General features: G+C 37.5%; 1 protein-coding gene across 7 annotated transcripts in view; it reads right to left on the bottom strand.

Moving 5' to 3' along the window:
* The window catches only part of rbfox1 (RNA binding fox-1 homolog 1), a 338,256-nt gene that overhangs the window by 139,100 nt on the left and 175,515 nt on the right, over positions 1-23,641 (bottom strand). Inside the window, exon 1 of one of the 7 annotated variants that reach the window (XM_042505384.2) lies at positions 19,929-20,458. The exons of 4 other annotated variants lie outside the window; for them this stretch is intronic. In XM_042505384.2, coding sequence (XP_042361318.1) covers positions 19,929-20,024 — 96 coding nt within the window. In that variant the 5' untranslated portion in view covers positions 20,025-20,458. Of the gene's footprint in view, positions 1-19,928; positions 20,459-23,641 lie in introns of those variants that run through there. 2 more of the 7 variants (XM_042505383.2, XM_042505391.2) reach the window with 2 other exon arrangements.

A 23,641-nucleotide genomic window follows, 5' to 3' on the forward strand; every position in this document is an offset into this window, starting at 1 on the left:
CACTAGAGACAAATGGAAAAAAAGATTGGTCACAGTCAAAGCAGCAGAGACTGAGATTTCCTAATTTTTCGTCTCCAGTGAGGCTCATGCTTCCTACATTTCCCACAATGCAGCCAACAACATATGTATGTTGGTTTGCATGGTAAAGACCCACAGCGTATTCCATACTTGCAGTGTAACGCAGACTCTGTTATTGGTTTTCAAGCTGGAGTGGAGATAATACTGATGACATCACTATGACATCTTTAGAGCCACCTGACACATTATGCAGCTGTTTTTATGGGCTGATTAGAGTGAGGTATGATGAGGAAACTCACCGTCATTTGTAAAAGCTATGGAGTTCCCCTTTAACAACTTGTCAGTGAGTCATACTGTTGCACTGGGTGACATGTTCCTGCATTACCATCAACACACGCTGCAGTTTATTTTGACCTGCTGCCAGATATATTCACCAGAGCACCATATGAAGATTAATCTGCTGCTGAAACTAGTCCCCAACAAATGCTACTTACTGAGGAAGGGCACTCCCTCTCCTGTGCTATATATTCAATATGCTTTACAGTTTTTCACCCAATTGGTAAAAAATGTCTACCCCATTCCTTCTTTTGTGAGAACTACCAGAATTTGTTACAAAATGAAATAATGCACTTAAACCCTATTTTTTTTCTTCTCAAAACTGATTCTTTCCACTAAAACAATACACACAATTATCATATGAATATCTTGAACAACAATTAGACACTGATGTAATGAATTTAAAACACTACGATCACAATATTGTATTATTATTATTATTATTATTATTATTATTATTATTAATTTATACTTATAAAAATACATAGGATAGATTACACATCTTTCTATCCAATAAGCTCCAGTTATGTTATACTCACAACCCACACTGTAAACTTATAATTGATACTGCAACATTGTTAGTTCTAAGATATGAGAATACACCCGTGTTACCTGTTTCGTCAAAACTCACAATAACAGAGTGGTACTGTGAGTAAAATGAAAACATTGAGAAAATGTTAAGACCTTCTTTCTGGGAGCGTAATAAAGAAATCGGTCCTCAAATAAGGTAAAAAGGTAAGAAAAAGGTAATAAAGCAAATACTTATTTTTTTAATGTAAAACAAAGCATGTTTACTTTTTTTGTTTTTCGGCTGTGCTGCTCTGTTTTCCCCAACACAGCAGAGTTCACCTGAGGCCTTGTTATGCTCTGTCACGGATATGGAGTGTTTTCCATGGGAGTGATCAATAGATGTGCCATTTTGATGTTAATTAATGTTGATTAGTGAAAGTCTGTTGTATATATTCTCCACTATTTATTGGTTACTTCTTTAAAATTGATTTTTTTTTTTTTTTAAATAAACATATCTTATCATTATGATGTTAAATGTTCAAAACACAGTATTCAATTCAATTCAGTGTTCTCCAGGTGAACAAGGTGCACTAAATGCTGTATTTGCTTACAGTTTTGTAACATATGATTTCCATTGTATACAGTGGAAAAAATGTGTATTAAAAGTTTTATACCCCTTGCTTGTTTGGGTTCATGCAGTCTTTAAAATTTAAAGAATTGTTAAAGCACCAATCAAAACATAAACCACATGCTGCTGTATCTCTTTAACCCACACACGGACTTACTTTATGTTACCATTAGTCTTAGAATTATGTGTGTCATTCTCTCAATGTATGGTGTGTTAAACTCTGTTCATAAGTGTCTTTATTTAGAGGCCCAGACCATGGCAGGAATGGAAATGTATACAAACACACAGCGCTCCTGAGTTATCACTGCAGACTGCACACTGCGGCAGCTGAGTCTGAAATGGAACATCTTGGAATGGTAAGGATACAGCAGTGTTTTATCAGATCTACACAGAGGCAGAGAGACTACAGCAGGGAATAAGAGAGAGATAGTGTTTTTTAAACTGCCATTAAATATTTATTAAAGTGCTTGGGTCAGTAATAGTTGAGATGAGGGGAAACAGTCCGGTGTCAGCAGCAAGGAGCTCTGCGGTGAATGAAAAGCTGCAGACTGGGTGAGGAGCTGTCCATTCAGCACCACCACAACACAGTAATACAGCAGCCAGCATTTCTTACATGTGTTACTGCTCTGTTTCGTCTCTGTGCATATATGTTTACAATTTTGATAATATGGACATGATACTCACAATGTCAGCTTGGTAAGATTCTCTACAATACAATCATTCATGTAAATTTTACTTAAACCATGAGCACCAAAGAAGTATAAGGGAAACTAGAAAGATGCAAAAAAAGACATTAGTAGATGACTGTTTTAAAAAAAAATCAAAGAAAAAATGTAAGAAAAAGAATTGTTACAGAAATGTTGATTGTGACATTTTGGTTGCCTAAAAAAGTTTTGGTCAGTGTTTGGTTGTACTCAAAGACCTTTTAAGGAATCCTTAATTCAGTTCTTCTGGCAAGTACATTTTATTTTAATGGTTTTAATCCTCCTTCTTGCTAGCAAAAATCTTAGTAAGTACATTTTTTAATGGGTTTGAGCCTCTTTCTTGCCTCCAAAAATTAGCATTAGCAGTATCAGAGTTAACCATAGCAGTAAATGAACCATGCTAATAAAGCTAGAATTAGGGTTACCTCCACTCTCTTGTCTAGATTAGGTAACTTCCGACTTCTAACAAATAAGATGGCTACCGCCAAAATGCCAAATTCGAAGCTTCAAAACGGGAGTCCAAAAACAAATGGGTGACATCATGGTGACTGTGTCTGTTATTTTATTCACCCTGTGGTGCTTATGCAAAAATATGCACATCATGCAAAAAATATGAAGTGCTGCTGGGCTCATTTCTATGTGGAGTTGAAGTAAATATCCTAAAGATTTGCTGAGATGCACTAAAATTCGGGTTCAGCAAATATCTCTATATTTTGTTACCATTTTTTAAGGATTTACATGTTCGGTTGGATCCAGTGGGGTGTGAGCTGAGAGCCACAGACAGTGTAGGGAGGTCAGAGTGTGTTGAGAGACAAACACAATGTTGGTCTTTTCTTTTCTTCCATGAACACAGAACACCTGCATGCTCACTGTTTCTGTAGCAAAACCATTTTTTGCTGCCACAAGAAACAAGATAATAAGGTCAGCCAGAGCATAAAGCAAGTGTAGGTGTGTGTGTGTGTGTATCTTTGCGTGTGTGAAAGGGAGGGAGGGAGGGGTAATTATATCTGAAAGTGTGTGTGAGAGAAATTAGTTTATCATAGCACACACATCTCTCTCTGTGTTTATGGGCGTGTGTGAGAGAGAGAAAATTAATCATATGTGTGTGTGACAGAAAGGTATTTTTCATATTGTGTGTGTGTGTGTGTGTGTGTGTGCGTGCGTGTGTGTGTGTGTGTGTGTGAGAGAGAGAGAGAGAGAGAGATGGGAGGGGTTTATTACTGATTTGAGTAAAAAAAAAACACATTTATATAGTTGTTGTTTTTTAGGCTAACCTGGCTTTGTTCAAAGATCAAAAATAAATCAAACAAGAGTTCTGGAGATCACTAATGAATATATATCCTTTGTTTAATCTGTACAAACAGAAATGTAAAACTGGTTTAAGAGGGAGTAAACTATCTAGACTTGGGCTGAATGCAATCTTTCATAACTTTATACCTTCCCAAAATTTCACTGGGGCACGGTGTAAAATCTGACGATGTCGAGTCGATTTTACTTAAAATCATCTTGGAAACCAATTGCCTTAACAAAAGTAAGTACATATAACTGTTAATTTCAGTTCACGTTTACTCTGTATCTAATTGTTGAAGCGTACTTAAAATTGAGTTATTTATACTTAATTTTGTGAAGATTGACCATTGAAATGACCTTGTTCTGTCTAAGTGTGACCAACGTCTGTACACCAAATTAATCTTAATTAACTTAATTGAAAAAAAAGTTAACCAACTTAAAATAAGTACTTCTATCAGTAAGTCAATAAGTAAATAAAGTTTTTTTTGTCAAATCAAGTTAACAAGTTAAATTAACACAACTGCTTGAAACTGAGTTGAGAAAACTTCATTTACATGTTACCAGTTGAAGCATTTTTTTTTTTCTCTTTTTTTCTATAGAGCTGATCATGACAAAGACGATTTCACCAGCAATGAAAGTAGGAGATCTGCAAGTTCTGTTTTGTTAACGTGTAAGAATATATAAATATGACTTGTTTGGAATCAGCAGAATACAGATATACAGCACAGTAAACTTGGTTTACTGAAGCTGCTAAAACTTGGAAAGATTAGTTTAACTGAACTTTTCATTTTTAAGTTGATACAACTTGCTACAACACAAAATAAATATGACTACATTTTAAGTAAATTCAACAAATAGATACAATGCAAACGCAAATTAAGACCAATAGTTACATTTTCTACATTTTTCAATGCAAACAGTTTCGTAGATTTTTTAAGTAAAATCAACTTGCCAGATTTTACAGTGTATATAGTATATGAGGAAGTGTGTGCCGCAAACAAACCCCAGTGGTGTGTGTTGTGCACTGCATACAATGTTTAATAGAAAGACAAGCGCCTGTATTCAGACGATACTTAAAAATATACCTTCGAGATTTTTAAATACACTGGTATACTGTAATGCCACGCTACAGCCCGTCCTAAACCCATCTCTGGCTTTTAAAGCAGATGTTAATTAAAAGTATGCTCACATGATTTTATATTTACAGACAGGACAGCAGTGGCTGTGGCTACCTGCAAAGGTTTTCATAAAAGGGTGAAATTAATGTGAATCAGGGGGCACAGTGCAAAAACAATTTGCTGAAATATTTGACCTGCCAGCAGAAAAACTGACTGTGTCTCAGAGAAAAAAAAGACGTGCATTAACAAACTTGCTTTAAATGTATATTTGATTTACAAAAATGATTAAATTAAAACAACTTCAATTTCAAAGATTAGAGTGCATAGCACAGGAAGTAAATTACAAAATATCAAAGTAACCAATGCAGCATTTCATTCCCTCGATGTCTGTTTCAATCCAGTTCTAATCTGTTTGACTGTCAGCGGAGGAAGGAAACACAGCCGAGGAACACACACACACGAACACACGCACACACACACACACGCACACACACACACACACACACACACGCACGCACACACATATAAAATGCAGCCGACATGAGATGTTCTGACACACTGGGAGGAAAACCCCCTCACACATCTGGAAACACACAAGCCCACACAAACATACATGCTACTAGACATTATTGTTTTCATTTTTTCACTATTCCAAACCACCCCGTGAGTGTGTGTGTGCACGTGTGTGCGCGTGTATGCGCGTGTGTGCACGTGTATGTGCGTGTGTATGTGTGTGTGCGTGCGCATATGCTTTTTAACTCTGACCCACATATTAGCAGACCCCAGAGGAGGCTGGGGGATGGGGAATGTGCAGGCGTCATATTTTATAAATGCAGGTAGCTGGAATTCGGCAAAATAATACAGTCGACTACACAAACACTCACACACAAACACACACAGTAAAAAATGGTTGAAATACTCTCAAAAAGAGTTGTAGGATAACTGCAACTGCAATAAAAATGAAATCAAGCTACACTGTGTGTTTGTGGGTCTTTGTGTGTGTTTGTGTGTGTTTGTGTGTGTTGGCGCTGCAGCGGCACACCTGCCTGTGTGACCCACTCATGTGATCCATTCCAGGTACACTGGCCCAACTCTAGGTGCCGACAGTGACTCAAAGCTGGCCTGATTTCTGGTAACCTAAACCCAAATCTGCTGACATCAACATCTCCAAACACCAAACCTAAACAATCAGATGCAACAATCTATGAGCCCTCAGTGGGGTCATCACACACATTTACTGTATTAATTGTAGTAGAATGGACTAATTTTACACAGTTCTCTTAAGTTTTTACCTGTTGGTGGGCTGCAGGGCTCCATGTAATGAAAAAAAAAAAAAATAGACCAGATGCATAAAAATTGAGATGAACCGCACATACAGCAGCCAGTTTGGTGGCGTCAGGGCTGATTTACAGTTATGGGGGAAATAAAAGTTTTAAAAAAGCTTTATTTCCACAGAGGAAATGCTTTTAAGCTTACAGAAACTCACAGGAGGTCTGTGTCTCCACAATGCGTAATTCTAGGAAGGTGCACGGGAGGACACAGCGTAGACTACAACTAAGGTGTGTCTATGCAGAGCCAACACAGACGTGGTGTCAGTTCAGTGCAGAAATGTAAATCCCCCTGTAGTGGCATGCTATGACAGAGGCATCATGCCAAGTCCCTGTCCCATGTATTTAGGCTGTAATGCTGCCTTATATAAATATAGTATTTACCGTATTTAAGAGATGCGAGCGCATGAACGGCCCTCCAAAGTAGTAATTACTAGTGGGTAGTTGGGAAATGTCGATGATACCCAAGTTGCCCAATTGTGACATTTGTGTGATGTTTTAGGGCAGCAGAAATGGCAGAAAAGCATGGAAACAGTGTCAACAACTGATGGTCAAAAATTATATTTTTGTTTATTTCGTTCCTAGAATCTATCATTAACTTTCAGTAGTTGCACATTTTAATATCTGCATCTATTAGCTGTAGCAAGCAAGCAAACTTCAAACTATAAAGTATGCCAGGCCAGTACACTAACAATGATAACAACATTATTTTATGACAGGAGTCGCCATAAATAAATGTATAAACATGGTGGGCAAAAGTCAATGTATGGTCAATGGGAAGAAACTTTTTTTATTAATTCGCGTATTAAATATCAATATTTGATCACATGTAAAGTGTAATATCATACTAAGGTTATCTGCTGTCCATACAGAGTGAGCTTGATTACACATAATAAAAATATAAAAAAATGTAACCCTTCTTTTGAAGCTTTCATTTTGTTTCCACTTGAACACAACACAGTCAGAAGAACGATTTCCCAACTCGGAAACTAGGACCTTCAGACCACACATGAGCCCAGCATAAGGCTTGTATCTAACGAGACGTGTTTTGAACACTGTAAAGAGTTTTAAAATAGTGCACTCAGTGTACCGAAGAGAAATGTGTGCAACAAACTGTGACGTGTCATTTGTCATGTACAGTGTGTTTGAGTGTGTCGACAGCAGCATCTACAGCCATCCACTTGCTTTCTTTAAACAGCGTGTGGAAATATATTTTCAAACAGAGAGAACAGAGAAAACTGAAGTTGGTTGCCTTTGGCCTACTTCGCTATCCTCTCTCTTTTCTAATCCCCTTTCTTCATCCTTTCCTTTCATTGCTCTCTCTCACATTCTCTCTCTTCCCCCCGCTCTCTCTCTCTTTCCATCTTCCACTCCATTCATCCGTGCAGCGCTGGCATGTCGTTACATGAGCACAGCCATGGACTGTGTGTGTGTGAGAGAGAGAGAGATGAAATGGGTATTTGCAACGTTCAGCAAATGAAACAGCACTCAGAACAGGGCACACACACTCACTCAGCCATATCACTGACACATACACACACACGTGGTATTTGGAGGAATACACACTGGAAAAAAAATTTAAAATGTAACCATCGTAAATAATAACTTCAATCAATAACACATAAATGAATTAACTCAAGTTATCAAGTTCAATTAACACAACTGCTTGGAGTTGAGTTCAGAAAACTTAATTCATTTATGTGTTACCAATAGAAGCAATTATTTTAACCCTTTGAAATCTGAGCAATTTGGCTTAATTTAAGAATTACACACAAAAAACAAGGAAATGACCTGTAAGTGTTTTTAAAAAATACAAAACATTTGTACATAATTTCAAAAATATAATTATTATAATTATGCATATAGTTTTTCCCTATCTTTTTTTCCTTTTCCAGAAGACATTTTACCTTTTCTTTTTAAATATAACTTTCTAAATCTCATAATTTACTGCAATTTGTGGAATATTTCTTACCAGGTTTCTCATTACCTTTTATCAGTGTTTTTGAAATAAATCACATTGATTTGCTCAGAGTTCAAAGGTTCCCGTGTTGTGAAAGCCACAAGAGAAGTGCTATCAATCCAGGTTTCAAAGGGTTAATGAGTTAGCGCATTTGAAAAAAAAGAAAAAATCAAAGAAAGTTAATTTAAGGGCATTTTAATGTTTATAATTCATCTGATAAATCTTACTGATATATGTTTATTAACTGAACTTTGGCCCCCGGTCATGTTGCAGAAGCGGTCCCCAGGCAAAGCTGAGTGTCCCCCGCTCGCCTCTGTGTCGTCTCGGAACAAACAGCTCGACTGACAATTGGTTGGAATTCAGCTCAGGAGAAGGAATCCGAAAAAACAAGCAGTGTACACAGCCTCTTTCTAGCTTTGCTGCAAATTGTAACAGACAATATCTTCCTGCGTGTGAGCCGGCGCTCTGGCTCTGTCTCTCTACAGGTCTGATGATAGTACTTTTAATCTGCTCTCTGAACAAGAGCTGCCTCTCAACAAGGGCTCACTTCCCCCTGCAACAACACGCGGCTCTGTGAAAAGCATACACAGCCCACTCGCAGTGAAGAGAGCCGCTGAAAAGCCACTTATTCCACAACCGGCTGGCTGTGCTGAATAGCTTAAGGAGGAAAAAAAAAAAACATGATGAAAAAGCCCTTCAGTTAAAGAACGCTATATCAAAATATTATGAAAACACAGAAGAATTTATATATATATATATATATATATATATATATATATATATATATATATATACAGCTGCCTCAAGGAAAGCTGCGTGGGAACCAAACTAGTGAAAGGGAACAAGGAGAGAGAGAGAGAGAGAGACAGAGAGAGACACGAAGCAAAGGTCTCTGTCCTGACCTGACCTGGGGAAGCCCCAGCCACACAGGAGAGACAGAGAGGACAAAAAGAGGGGACACTGCTGCTACATCATCACTTATCAAAAACAGGTACAACAGAAAGACAATGATATTTGAAATTCCTTTGGACTTTTCACCTGCACGGTACCTCGTTGGTACGTAACTGGACAGGACTCCGGACCCCATATCTGTGAAAAGGATTGGTATATAATCCTACATGGCAAAGAAATGCATATTGTTGAACTGGAACCACCAACATTTAGTTTGTTTAAAGAAATCATGAGTGAAACTTCACATCTTAAAGAGCATACTTAAATCCTAAAAAATAAGTTGGATTTATTCCTGAAAACACAGGAATCTTTTATGGACCTCTAATCACCATCTAGCCAGATAGACTTAATCTGACACTGTCAAAAAAAAAAAAAAAAAAAAATTTTTTTTTTTTTTGATCATAGTTTAACTATTGGTGTATTTTTGTTATATTTTCATTTCATTTCATTTATTTACCTACTCACTTTTGAATAGTTTGCTCATTTATTTTGTTGTCCTTTATTGCTTTGTGTAATCATACTATTTTTCCCTTTATTTGTGGGTGTATGTTTGTTTTTTGTTTGTTAATGGTTAAATGTTGAAAATAATAAAAACGTAATTGAAAAAAATAGGTACAAGGCAAAAACAGTTCTGTATAGGGATATAACTCAACTCACGATTTGATACGATTCATGATACGATTTTCTCACTTTTTTTTTTTTAATACAAAATGAGATTACGGAAAAAATAAATTAAAAAAAAAATTTTAATAAATTTTTTTTTTATATCCAGTTGCAGAATCCCTTATTATTTCTGAGGTAGGGTATACATGCAAAACACAAACTATGCAATGAATGCTTTTCTGGACGTTCACAATGTCCCTTGCTGTTAGAAAAACCCTTTCACTTGGGACAGAGGTGGCGGCTGTGGAAAGGTTTGCTTTAGCTAGAGGGGAAAGCAGAGAGGGCGAGTTTGAAGAACTAAATTGGCCATTTCCAACTCATGGATGATAAGTTGGGCTCTCTCTTTGGCTCTTGTACTCGTTTGGGTGAGCGGGTTTGCAGCTTGTTGGTGTGGTTTGGCCGTGTAGTCGTTGTTAAGGAGTAACATGCATCAGCGGGGCTGACCACGGCTCCTCACTGCAGGCTCTCATGCTGCATCAAGTTAGCTGTACATTTTGTGTAGTTCAACACCCTCTCGCAACATTTTCAGACTGTTTTTGTCTTTTCTGTTATCTTCTCGCCTTTATTTGTGACATAAGGAAGCTCAAATACCAAACTCCTGATGTGAAACTGGAGTGTACATCAATATCACCTGTCGTGGAGCCTTTGCTTTGTGTTATCTATATTGGCGAGCTGTCTCTAGTCTGGACATGATGTAAGACGTTGAACATGTAGTGACGTGGCACGTCGAGCAAGTGAAGTCATCTCACCGATCTGAATCTCTCTCTTTTAGATTGATTTTTAACTGCCTTGCGATGCATCGTTATATCCCTAGTTCTCTACTTACAGGTACACTTTTAGAGAATGTTCCCTCTGCGATATTTAAGAGGTCACAAGTGTACTTTTGAACCAACAAAAAGGGTAAAAAGTAGAGATAATAACAATTAATCGATGATCGGTTGTTAAGAATTTAATCAAACCTGATATTCAATCAATTAGTCGATAGGCTATGAAATGCTGTAAAAACTTAGGCAATATGTTGTTGTGAGTTTTGACTGAGGATAAACTGAGTATTGTTTGGTATTGTTTGAAATGAGCAACATCTTTCTGTTTGTTTAATCAGTCGTTTATTTTACTGACAAATCGATTAAGGAAAGTGCTCACAATTTGCAACACCGGTAAAGAGTGATTTAAAACAAAATAAGGAAAATATTTATACCATTTCAACCTCAAGGGTACCTGCAACACTGAAAAATGTGTACTGTATTCCTCCGCCAAGCACTAGTTCTTCTAGTAGTTCTTCAAGACAGGAACAGTGGCGCATTAATACCAAAGACGCTAAAGGCAAATGGCACTACTTTCCTCAGATCTAGTCGCAGGCAGGACAGGTTGCTACGCCATTTGTTTCCTTTATGTATTCTGTTTAAATATGTGCTGTCTAATGATACATGATATGATCTTAAAACAAAAACAGCTCCCAGGTATAAGAGGCTTGTCTTTGCATTATCGCTCCATAACAAACCTGCGTGGCCTTTGATTGGAAATAATGATAGCTAGGGCGGGGGCTGCAATAGAAATAAACCGGCTAATGTTTTGAACATCCATCGCCATGCTTCTTGGAACATTATAGCGAGAGGATAACGCCATTCAGTGGTGACGCAGTCAATTGTGTTTTATCGACAATTCGAAGATACTGCTTAAGTTTTGCACAAATCTGTGACTGAAACGCACCTTATGATATAAAAACGTTTTGCGGGTGAGGTATTCCTTTAATTGGAGCATACGCTCACAAAAAAAAATACAATTAATCAAATAGGCACAGACTAACTGCCTCAGGGTGAAATAGTAGCATTGTGGGTCTTTGGGGGTCTAGGGTCCTAGGGCAGTCCACTTTGCAGTCAGTAATCAAGCTTAACTTGAAACAAATAAAGAACATTTCCTTAAGCCTGTGTTCCCAGCTGAGGTAATGGTGAATCACAACACAAAATGTCATGTCTGTGATATAAAAATAAAAAAAAAGCTTTGACTTGAAATTACAAACCAAAAGAGAAGACCACAGGAGCCAGACGAAAACCCTCCCAAACAGCAGTGATGGATGAATGAAGGAGAAATTCATGAGGACACTGAGCTCTCAGGTAGACCGGAGTGTCAGTGGTCGGAGAGATGGCAGCACTGGACAATATTCTATCTTACACAGCAGCTGGCAAACTCAATCACACAACGTGCTAAATGCAAGATCACATTTAAGAATTGCTCAGACTATTTCAACTCTTTTCCTTTGTAGGCGTTTTAGATCTGAAAAATTGTGAAATACCCACTTTAAAGTCTTCAGCAGCTCAAAGCAGCAAACAGTCCACCTGTTCCCAGGTAGACTCTTAATGTGAAACCAGCAGGAAGTATTGAGTTTTACTGACAGCAGCTTAATGTGTAAAAATGCTGTGGAGAAAAAAGAAAAAAAGAAAAAAGAGTTCAATAATATGGAAATACTTAAATTTCTGTTGAAAAGGTAACAGAAATCATTCCTTTCCTCATCCTTTTACACAAGTCTTTTGAACATCATATAGAACAGTAAGAGCTACAGTGCAGAGTAGTTAAGACACCATGACAAATCTTCCAAGGCCGTAGCCATGGAGTTAACTTTGGGGGGACAAAATCTGCTGGGGCATCTGGTGGCCCCCAGAAAATTGTAGAAGCAGAATGAGGGTTTCTGGGGCAACTTCACCTTCTTCCAATGAATGTGGAAGATAAATAAAACACATAAAATCTCCAGAAATACTTGTAGTATTTAGATCAACTCCATTAAAAGACCAACCTGCTTTCTGTGTTATTATTAGAACAGTGTTACAATTAGGGATGATAACAATTAGTCTATGATCAATTAATCTGTCTTTAAGAATTTAACTGAATATGTCAAGTTTAACAACTTCATGAGCTGGAAGTTTCCTATACTTTGACCCAGGAGCCCAGTGTTCACAACTGAAGGTAGAGCAAAACCATGATATTACATATTACGCTTTAGGTGCAGGAGGGCACCTAATGATGAAAGCGTGTTGTCTATTCTCACAGCAGCTGAGCAGCAGCTTTTACTGAGGTACGGCAACACCTCTTAGACAAACCACATTATAAAACTAGAGCCAGTAGTAATAATACTGGCAGTTTGTTAATTCTATGATTATGACAACATTTTCTAGCAATTTTTAAAATGGCGGTGTGCAGTTGACTGTTGTAGGGATGTGCATGTGTGTGTGTGAGTCCCCAATGTATGTTATAATTACTGCCTTGAGTACTTTGCATGTTTTGGTCTTTTTGCTGCTGTTGGCTGAGAGCATTCAGTCAAATAGATTTTCCGCAATAACACTGACACACACACACACACACACACACTCGCACACACACACACACACACACACACTCGCACACACACGGGCATGGGACCGTGATGTGTACATGATTAAAGATTGACTGCATCGACTGTGTGTGCATAATGAGTCCACTCGTTCACACGTTCACGCCGTAGATTATTGAGCTCTTTGAAAAGAACAAAACATGAAATGTACGTGTTGAAATAAATTGAGAAATCATCGAGGGCTGAATCGAAATGTACATCAAAAAATAATTAATGTGCCGTGCTGTCTGAAGATACACACACACACACACACACACACACACACACACACACACACACACACACACGCACACACACACACACACACACACACAGAATCCCCAAAGGCCTTCAGATGTATTCAAAATGTCTTACATGGCTTGACTATATATAGCTTCAGAGACCCAGATTCCCTATGTAGGAGAGGTACACACACACACACACACAATGGTCTGGCATAACATGCCAACACATTAGCACAATCTGGAATACTCGAACACTGCAATCTGAAAACAAAAGCTCTCTCTCTTTCTCTCTGTCACACACACACACAGACACTCTCGCAGCATGTAGCGAGGGATGAAAGAGCTGGATAAAGGAATGAGACTAATGGAGGAAAGTTGCTTAATGACAAATTGTCAGATTGCAGAAGCCATTTTCTCTGCTCGTCATTTAGCTCTTTCATCCCGGAGCGCCGTTAAAATATTCCTCTGCTTCGGGCTTTTGCTCGGTCACACTTTCATTTCTTCTTACTCGCTCCCGTGCATTTTCTGTCTCTCGCTCTGCTTCCAGACGCGGCGGCAGAAGGCCCACAATGCCAATGTGCTTGAAAACTGGGTCATAAAAACACACGGTGTGTTCACCAACTCTGTACATTCTGACTGCAAACACTAAGAAATAGAAAGTTGAATTCATTGTGAGGTGGAGGCAAATGCAATGTTTTCAGCAGCTACTAAAATGTTTTTTTTAGTCTGTTTTTGTGTGAGGAAGCTCGTGCTATTGTGTCATCCATTGTCATCATTTATTTATGGTGTCTGCGTTTAAAATGTTAAGCATTTACTTTCTTTACTCGGCTCGCTGCACATATACAGAAGTTCAATATAATTTACAACAGACTTAGAAGATGGAAAGGGAATTTACCTTTTCACATGTGAAATGTCCAAAAATCACCTTTGCTTTGATTTAAATCCACTACATAGAAAATGTGATTGAAAGCACATTCTCCTAAAGGTGAATTTAGACATGAAATTGTGTTGGGGGGAACAAAACATATTTATAATTATCATAATTACATAAATAAAACCATGTTAGAGAGTTCTTACAATTTTTACCCACCTTTTCCACATTTTGTTTTGTTTTTCTACCTTTCAGGGTACTTTCTTGCTAATTTTTGTGTCATGTCTTTGTTTGTTACTTATTGCCTTAATTTTTCCCATTATTTGAAAATAATCAAGCAAATTTGCTCAGGTTTTTTTTTCTTTTTTCCTTTCTCTGTGAACATGATAACACATAAAAGCTATTACAGACTGAAGAGTAAATCATGCTACACGTGTGCTGACTCAGCAGGGATAACATTAAATGAGTAAAGCTGATCTACGGGAGAATTTATATCCCAAAGTGATCCAGAACGCCTGAGAGCCTTACTGCATTATAATCCATTATATTATCATTTATTTTCACATGCTGTCCTAACGTTGTGCGCTCCTTTACATGAATACATTTCTACAGTAAATGAGTGCATTACAAAAATCACCACAATGCTGGAAACCAAGTGTTCAAAATGTTCATACACATTCATTCAACCTTAAAAAAATTCAGCTGCATGAGTATAATGATGATCATACGTCTGGATATTCAGACAAGATCTCAGGTAAAACAGTCTTATTGTGGCACTCCAGCTCCAGGTGGAACTCATCTCCCCGACATCAAAAGTTAGAGCTGCACTGAAGCAGCAGCTCCGGCACAGAGTGGACTGTACCTGAGCCTCACAGAGCAGCCCGTCACTCACACATCGCCATGTAACACACAGACAGAAAGTTGCGTCAGAGCACAAACCACTGCTGCACTGTTGTATAAGGACGCAGCCTCAGCCAGAGGCGAGTGTGTGAGAGCGACCCACGCTGCCTCTTCCACGAAAGCACTCACCAGTTTTATTGCTCTTATTGACACTGACAACCTTCTCAGTTTGGGGTTATTTATGTTTGCCTGCCTTGCATGAATATATTCACAGGTCATGTGAGTACATGACAATACATACGAAATACAGGCAATTGTCGTACCCCATCTCCAAACATTCCCTCGCCAAGGAAAAAAACGATTATCGGCCTGGCTGATTACTGGAGCCAATATTTGGCATTTTGCTGATTATCTGTATCGACATTTTGTTCTAATGATCGACGACATAATTTTAGTTTAGTTTTTGGATGAATTTTAGTTAACTACAAAAATCTTGCCTCAGACTTTCACTTCCTGACTTTCTTTCATGCTTTTGTCACATCCAGACTCAGTTATTGCAACAGAAAATTTATATTGACAGTAAAGTCCTCCTCCCCAACCCCTGTGATCTCTTCCAGTAGTCCTCTCCCCCCACCAAGGGCCCGGGGACGCCAGGCTCATGCAGACGCCCCAGGAACTAGTGCCAAACCTGGATCTTTTCAGCTGCTGCTCCCTCTGTCTGGAACTTTCTACTATCCCATATTTGAAACCCCATCCTCCTAGTACTGTTAAATTTACTTTTTTTTCCTTCTTCTATTAATTTTACACATTAAGCATATTTGACGTTTGGGTAAATTATTATTAGTATTATTATTATTGCATTTTTAAAAAATCTCTGTGTGGAAAAGGTACAAGAGCACCAAATCTATGTCTTAAATATTTCCTATGAATACATGTTTTTATTTAGAATCTGGTTTGCACTTGACTCATTTAGATTTATGATGATGATGATGATGATGATGATGATTATTATTATACTTATTATTATTATCACTATCTGATTTTATTTTGTATGATTTTATATTATTTGTTTATTCATTTGCTTCATTTATTTATTTCCTCATCAGCAAAGCCAAAATGTATCTGTGTGAGGGGACTGTAACATGTGCACCAAATAAATGTATTAAATATTTCCTATGACTTCAAATTTTTACTCAGAATTTGGCTTGCATTTGACTTAGATGTATTATTATTATTATTATTATTATTGTTATTATTATTGTTATTATTATGTTTAGTATCACTGCAGTACATCCAATCACTCTCTCAGGTCAATAAAGTGATTGTTTGATTGTTGGATGTGAATTTTCTGTTTAACACATGGTGTTACAGTTCTCTCTGCCCCCCTGCCCGAGCTCTGCAGACGCCTTGGAACTTTTATTGCTCGGGTGTTTTTATGTAACAGCACGGAGTCCCTGCCACCAGTCTGAAACCATATGGAACACACGGTGATGGATGTGTAACAGTGTAGCGCCATCTACTGGGCCGCACCCCGGCTGCTGATTGATCTGTGGGTTGTGTAATGATCGAGGAACATGAGGACAGCGTACAGCAGCAGCAGCCTGCGGGGTGTAAACACTGCTCCCGCAAACAAGATCCTGTTTCCATTCCACAGCTTCTTTATTCAGAGAAATGCTGCTTGTGTATTCATTATTCCACACACACACACATGCTGCACACACACACACACACACACTCTCAAAATGTTAACTAAACACAAACTTGGAGGAGAGACAGTAAATAAAACATTAGCAGGAAAACACTGTAGGAAAAACATTAAAGACTTGGGATCATTAATCATCATTCTCTCCTCTGACGGAGCAAACAACAACTTTATTTTTAAAAATCCACCTGGCACAGAGCAGGCTCAATATGTTTAAGCCTTAATAACTCATCACATGTGTTAAATACAGTGGGTCAGCCCGTAGTTTACCAGCAGAATGAATCCTGACCTTAACAGTGAGGCACTGATTTAAAAAAAAAAAAAGTAAGAAAAACTCAAAGGCTGATCTTTCTGAAAACTATTTTCCACTGATGTGACATCAAAATGCTCTTACACTAATGCTTCCATGCGTACGGCTGCTGTAACAAGCCTGGACGTTCATACCTTTGTTAAAATAATGCAATGATTTGCTCACTTTATTATAAAAACACTGAACAGCATAGAATGTATAGAAGTTCATGTTTGCCAATATTAAAATCAAATCAGTCAACCCTTTAAGGCCATTTATATCATATCTGAATCATGACTTTCTGAGACCTCAACATCATCAACAAGATCAATAATTACCTAACAAACCCATTGGATACAATCTAGTGAATACTTACTGCCCACTAGTGGATTATCAGTAAATGCAGGAAGTAGATGTTTCTTACCAAAATCAAGATGGCTGCCATCTGATGTACCAAGATACCCATTTTGCTACATAGTGTAAATTGCCATTTTACATAATCAGACACCGTCCTTTCAATGATAATGTCTTTATAACACATTTTCAGTGGAAATAAGTATATTTATGTATTGTCTATAAACGCAATATAAAATATAAATTTGACACATTTGACAAATACTTTTCTCTGTACTCTTTCGGTACTGCTGTACTTGAATGCAAAACTGACTGATTATATATATATATATATATATATATATATATATATATATATATTTATATATATATATATCTGTAATTTAAACTTGGAAATTTTAACTTTAAAGTGGCTAATGCATTTGAATTTTAAATATGTCCCAAATTAACTTGATGGAATTTAAGATAAAACAAAAAAAAAATCAGCATGGCTGGATTATTTTCAGATCTCTTTTTAGAAATAGTCAAAGTTCAGTGATTATCAAATAAACCTTTATTTGACAATGATCATGAAAAAGGTCATTTTTGTTTCATTTATACCAAAACTAGTAAAGATCAGCACATTATTAAGAATCAGAGGCTTAAGTCCAGTTAAATAACCCAGAGCCAAAACCCCAACCACTGGACACTACTGACACTCCCAAAGTGATGGGACAACAGTCTGGACAACAATAAAGTAAAGTAATGTATCCTTTCTTGTGCTGTTGAAAGTTTTTCCGCATTATAAACACTGTTGTAAATGTGTGTTCAATTATGATCAGGGGAGAAAAACTAAATTGCAAAATAAAAAGTTTCCATATATCAGACTAATCAAATATCTGAAAATACCTCAAATGTACACTGAAAAGAAGAGAAATGTTAACCAACCTTGTCAAGAAAATACAACAAAAACAGAATTAGTTTTTTTTAACCTCATTTGCAAGCACTTGTGTGAATCAAACTTGATAACCTAATTAATGTATGTGTTACCAATTGCATCACTTGTTTTAAGTTAGTTGGCAATTCTCTTTTGAAGTGTAAGCATATGGTCACTAATTCACTGGGGCCCAGTAGCTCATTAAGTAGAATGTGTTTCCAATATAGCATGGCTGTGTCCATTACAGCTGCCTAGGTATGATTCCAAACTGGGGGCCTATCACTCTTCTTCTGAACTTTCAAAAAATGAGAAAAAGGCCAAATAACAATTATGATCAAAATAATAATGAATTACTGATTGATCCTTACAAAACATCAAAAAAGTCCCAAAGATAAATAAAATGTTGTAGTAGCCTAATATGGCACCCCAACAAAAATGTATCTCATTGTTATTTAACCACAGCAGGCCAGGTATGATTCCAACCAGGGGGCCTATCACTCTTTGTTTTACCTTTCAATAAATGCAAAAAAGGCCAAATAATAATAATAATAATAATAATAATAATAATAATCAGTATTATTATTATTATTATTATTATTATTATTATTATTAATTACTGATTGGTCCTTTAAATAGAAATTTGATTTTGCAGTAGCCTTCTAACAGCATCACCCATTCACAAAATTGTGGGTACTATACAGAAATTCAAAAGCTTACCTAGATTTCATCCCAGCAATAATGCATCTCATTGTTATATAACCACAGCAGTCTAGGTATGATCCCAACCAGGGGGCCTGTCACTCTTTGCTTGTACTTACCATAAATGCAATAAGTGCAAATAAGCCAAATAATTATAATGATAATAACAATTAATTACTAATTGGTTCTTTAAAAAGAAATCACCAAAGTCCTAAAGATAAGTCCTTTATGTTGTAGTAACCTAACAGGAGCAACACTCATTCACAAAAATAAAGATGCTATGCAAAAATTTAAAAGTTTACCTATACTTCGCCCCCTCAAAAATGGTTCTCATTCCAGTCCAAGTGTGATTCAAACCTAGACGGGGGGTGGGGTACTAATAGAGCATACCCCAACTACTGTAATAATTGGTACGTTAAAAAAAAACAAAAAAAAACTTTACAACAGTCCCAACAATAAAATCCTTTATCTTGTAGTAGCACACTCATTCATAAAAATAAAGATGCTTTACAGGAATTCAAATGTTCTATCTATAATTCCCCAAAAACAAAGACCTATGTTGTTGTTTAACAAAACAAAAAAAAAGTTACTTCTTGTCATGAGTCACACTATCAGTCCCAGCTGACAAAATCAGAATAAATTAGGAGTTCTGAACCCATCAACACCATGATGTAGTGATACAAAGTATTACTATTTGAATATTTCCCCTTGAAAAAATTAACACACTGCTAACATTAATGTAATGCTCATATAGGATATAAACAAACTGTGGCAGGATGGTCCTGATCCACAGTGTCCCCAATGAACTGATGTCAACATCACTGGAAGAAGACATCCACCTGCTCCATGTCCAAAGAGCTGGAGGAGAGCCCCGCTATCAGCTGTACACACTTGAGCTTGATGGCAGGACAGCAAGGACTGATGCCTCTCAAACTGGCAGAAACTGACACTACGCATTTACAGATGCTACACATCCAAACACTCTTTGTGTTTCTCTGATTTTGCCCTGAAAGTAGGAGCATGCTCCACTCCACTTCCCATGTCCAGCAGCAGCAGCAGCAGCACACAATGGCATGTACACAAGATGAAGACGCATGGAGACAAAATTGCAAACACACACACATGCACACTCACTCACTCACCTGCTGTAAATACATGAAGGTGAGGGCGGCGCAGGACAGCTGAGGACAGGCGTCCACGTTGGGTAACGCCACGCATGTTCCTCCAGGATGCTGCATGTTCCCTCCTCTAGCTGACAAACACAAACCCCCGACAGTACACAACCCTGCTCTGAGCGCGAGGGAGAGAGAGCGGCGGGATGAGCAGAGAGAGGGAGAGAGAGAGAGGGAGAGAGAAAACAAAAAAGAAAAGAAAGAAAGAATGATTGGTAGAGTGTGAGCAGAGAGATGGAGCTTCAAAGGAAGCAGCAGCCGGTCCCGTACGATGGAGACCCGAGTGTTTTCTGCTCGCAAGAAGGCGGGACGAGCGCGCGCAGAGAGAGAGAGAGAGAGAGAGAGAGAGAGAGAGAGAGGGAGAGAAAGCAAGAGAGACCGCTCTGCTGCAGTGTGTGTGACTCAGAGTGTGTGTGAGAGAATAAGTGTGAGTCTGACTCAGTATGTATGCGTGCATGTGTGTGTGAGTGTGTGTGTGTGGAGGCAAGCCAGCAGCCAGTGCGACTGCGATCGCTGAAGCGTGAGGGAGGCAGAAAATTGTCTCTGTGTGTGTGTGTGTGTGCGAGAGAGCGAGGGAGTCCAGTGTGTATGTGCAAGTGTTTTTTTTTCTTGCACAAAATGCTGATCTCTCTCTCTCTCTCTCTCTCTCTCTCTCTCTCTCTCTCTCTCTTCTTGATGAATTGAAGTTCTCTGACATGTGTTACTGGAGGCGATCAGGATGCTGACTGCAGCCACAATAGGAGCCTCTCCCTCTCTGAAGTGCCATCATATTGCTGGGAAAACTTTTTTGAGTCATGCAAAAATACCAAACTGTTAACAATAAAAAAAAAAGAAAGAAGAAGAAACAGGTCAGCCTGTGTCTTCATGATATGTTAGCCCTTAACTGAGCAAATTGGCTTGATTTCTTGGGAAACTGTGGAATGCAATAAGTGACAAAAGTGGGAATAACAAAAAAAAATGGCACTATTAGTAATAAGTACAAGAAAATAACCAGAAAATTAGTTTTAAAAATCTGTAGGCATTGTTTTTTTTTTAATAGTTAATAGTTAGTTTTCTCAATCTTCTCTGATATAAGGAGCGTGAGTGTGCCTATAGGGCAGGCGAATGGAGAGGTGGATTGTCCGACAAACAATTGACTTTCATGTGGGAGTCTGTTTGGATTTAAGTGTTGTTTTTGTTTTTTTTCCTACACTTCACAATGTGTGTCTTTTGCCTAAACCTAACTGTCTGTGACTTTGTTGCCTAATCCTGACTATCATGATGGTTGCATTGGTTGCCATGTGCTGTTGTGAAACAAGGACCATGTTATGTCATCCACCATGTGCATATGTGGACAACATGGTAAAGGCATCTCAGAACATAAACAGCTGGTACACATAAACTGTATATAAAGATGGAAAATGTGACAAAGTGTAACTTTTTTCAGTCTCTATCGCCCCCTGGTGTCTGTCTGCAGTATAGGTCATAAAGCCCACCCCTCCATGTTAGTGTATGGGTCATAGGCCAAACTCAAAACTCAAAGTACATGCCAAATAAAATGTTCCCAAAGGTGGTTTCTGTCACTGAAGGTAATTCTCATCACCCTGATGTTTGTTCAATTGATCATTTTTATGATAAGTTCAGTTTTAATGAGTTATTAAATTCTACACAAAGGGGATCACCATAACAAGATGGCAACGCCCAATATTTTAACCAAAAATCATAAAAGCGGGGTAAGTTTGGGCCTGGCATCTTTATATACAGTTTATGGCAGAATGATTCCTAAAACGTTTACCTCAATGTTTGTTACTGCAGAAAAAACATGAATTGAAATATTAAATTATATGAATACAACATGAAAAGTTGGACAGCCAACATTTAGTGTTGATGATGCAGTATTACTATGTTGTTGTTTTTTGTTTTTAATATTAATTCAAATATTCATTGAGAGTAGCTTTGTTTCTTAGCAGAAATGAAAAAAAGCAACCAATGATGACAATATGTCGACCAGTGAAAAAATGATTTGATATCTGCTTGAGCAAAGAGGATGAGTTGTGTCTCAGCTCTGGACCCCGCAGCCTTTATTCAGAGCTATTAAAGCAATGATATGATGTGCTTAAAGGTACACTCCAGTGATTTAGTATTGTAGCTCCTTAAATAGTTTAGGGAATTCAAAGAGAGGAGAAAAAAAAGAACTAGAGAAGAACAGGGGGAGGAAAGAAAAAATAATTGAAGAGGCAAAGACCGAGACAATCTGTATTTTTAGTCCCTATTTTGGGTCAAGCACCAGAGACACTGGATACTACACTTCCCATAATGTTAATGTGTTCATGAGGACACAACTACTACCTAGTAAACATAATGAGATCTCACAGAAAGAGTTGAAATGACCACAATAGTTTTCAAACAGCATGAGGTGTTAGTGCCATGTATTGTGTTGAAATCAGCCGCACCGTTTGGCCATCATGTTATTGGTTAAGTTTTGGAAATTTTCATTTATTTTTTTTAGATAAAATAATTACATTTATTACATATAAAGTGACAAAGTTGGGTTTAGGCACTGAAACTACATGGTTCGATTAGAAAAAGATCTTGATTTCAGATAAAATAACTACATTTGTTACATACGGGGTGACAGGATTGAGTTTTGGCAACAAAACTGCTTGGTTTGGTTTAGAAAAAGAATGTATTTTAAAGAAAAAAAACTAAAAAAAAAACTATGTTTGTACACAGGTTGGGTTTAGGTTAGGTTAGATTTTGATTTAAAGAATTATGTTCTTAGATAGTTAGCAACACAGTTGAGGCACCAAAACTTCTTGGTTAGGTTTTGAAAAAGATCGTGTTTACAGGGCAGTGCAATAAAGTTGGTCAGGTTTAGGTTTTAGTTAAAATAACTGTGTTGTTACATATGGGATGACACAGTTGGATTTAGGCACCTAATTAACTTGCTGAGGTTCAGAAAAATATTTTTTTATATATAAATAAGTCTCACTGTTGGGTTGAGGGACCAATAATTGGTTAGTTTAAAAAAAAAAGAAAAAAAGATTGCTGATAATAATGATAAAATGACTATATTTGTTACATGCCATGTGGCATGGTTGGGTTTAAGCACCAAAACTTCTTGGTTAGGTTTAGAAAAATATAATGTTTTCGAATAAAATAACTATGTTATTTTACAGGGCAGTGCGGTTGGGTTGGTTATGTTTAGATTTTGATTAAAATAACTATGTTCTTACGTACAAGATGACACAGTTGGGTTTAGGTTAAGAAAAAAAAAAATCGGGGGGATAAAAGTATGTACATTTGCTATGTATATGGGTGTTATGGTTGGGTTTAGGCACCAGTATTACTTGATTAGCTTTAGAGTATTGTTATCAAACACTATGAAACAATCATGTCAAAAAGTGACAGGATTACATCATGTAATATCACGTAACTATGTACAAGTTCTAAGCACGTGAAGTTAAAAGACATCCACATTGACTTTTAGTTTCACATAGGACACAAATAGCGGTCTCCTGGGTAAAAGCAGTAGTAGTTTCTTGGTTATTATATTTCCTATGGAGTCATTATTGGAGTCATTAGTCATTATTAATCACTGCCCACTGCATGACATCACTGAACGATGGAATTTGTGTGTCCACCATGGCAAAGGATCCAAATTAACTTTCCATTTGCTCTGTTCAGTGGTGCCAGCATGTCAT

This window comes from Plectropomus leopardus, chromosome 18 (assembly GCF_026936395.1).
Source record: "Plectropomus leopardus strain MGB_pleo_1.0 chromosome 18, ASM2693639v1, whole genome shotgun sequence".
NCBI classification, from domain to species: domain Eukaryota; kingdom Metazoa; phylum Chordata; class Actinopteri; order Perciformes; family Serranidae; genus Plectropomus; species Plectropomus leopardus.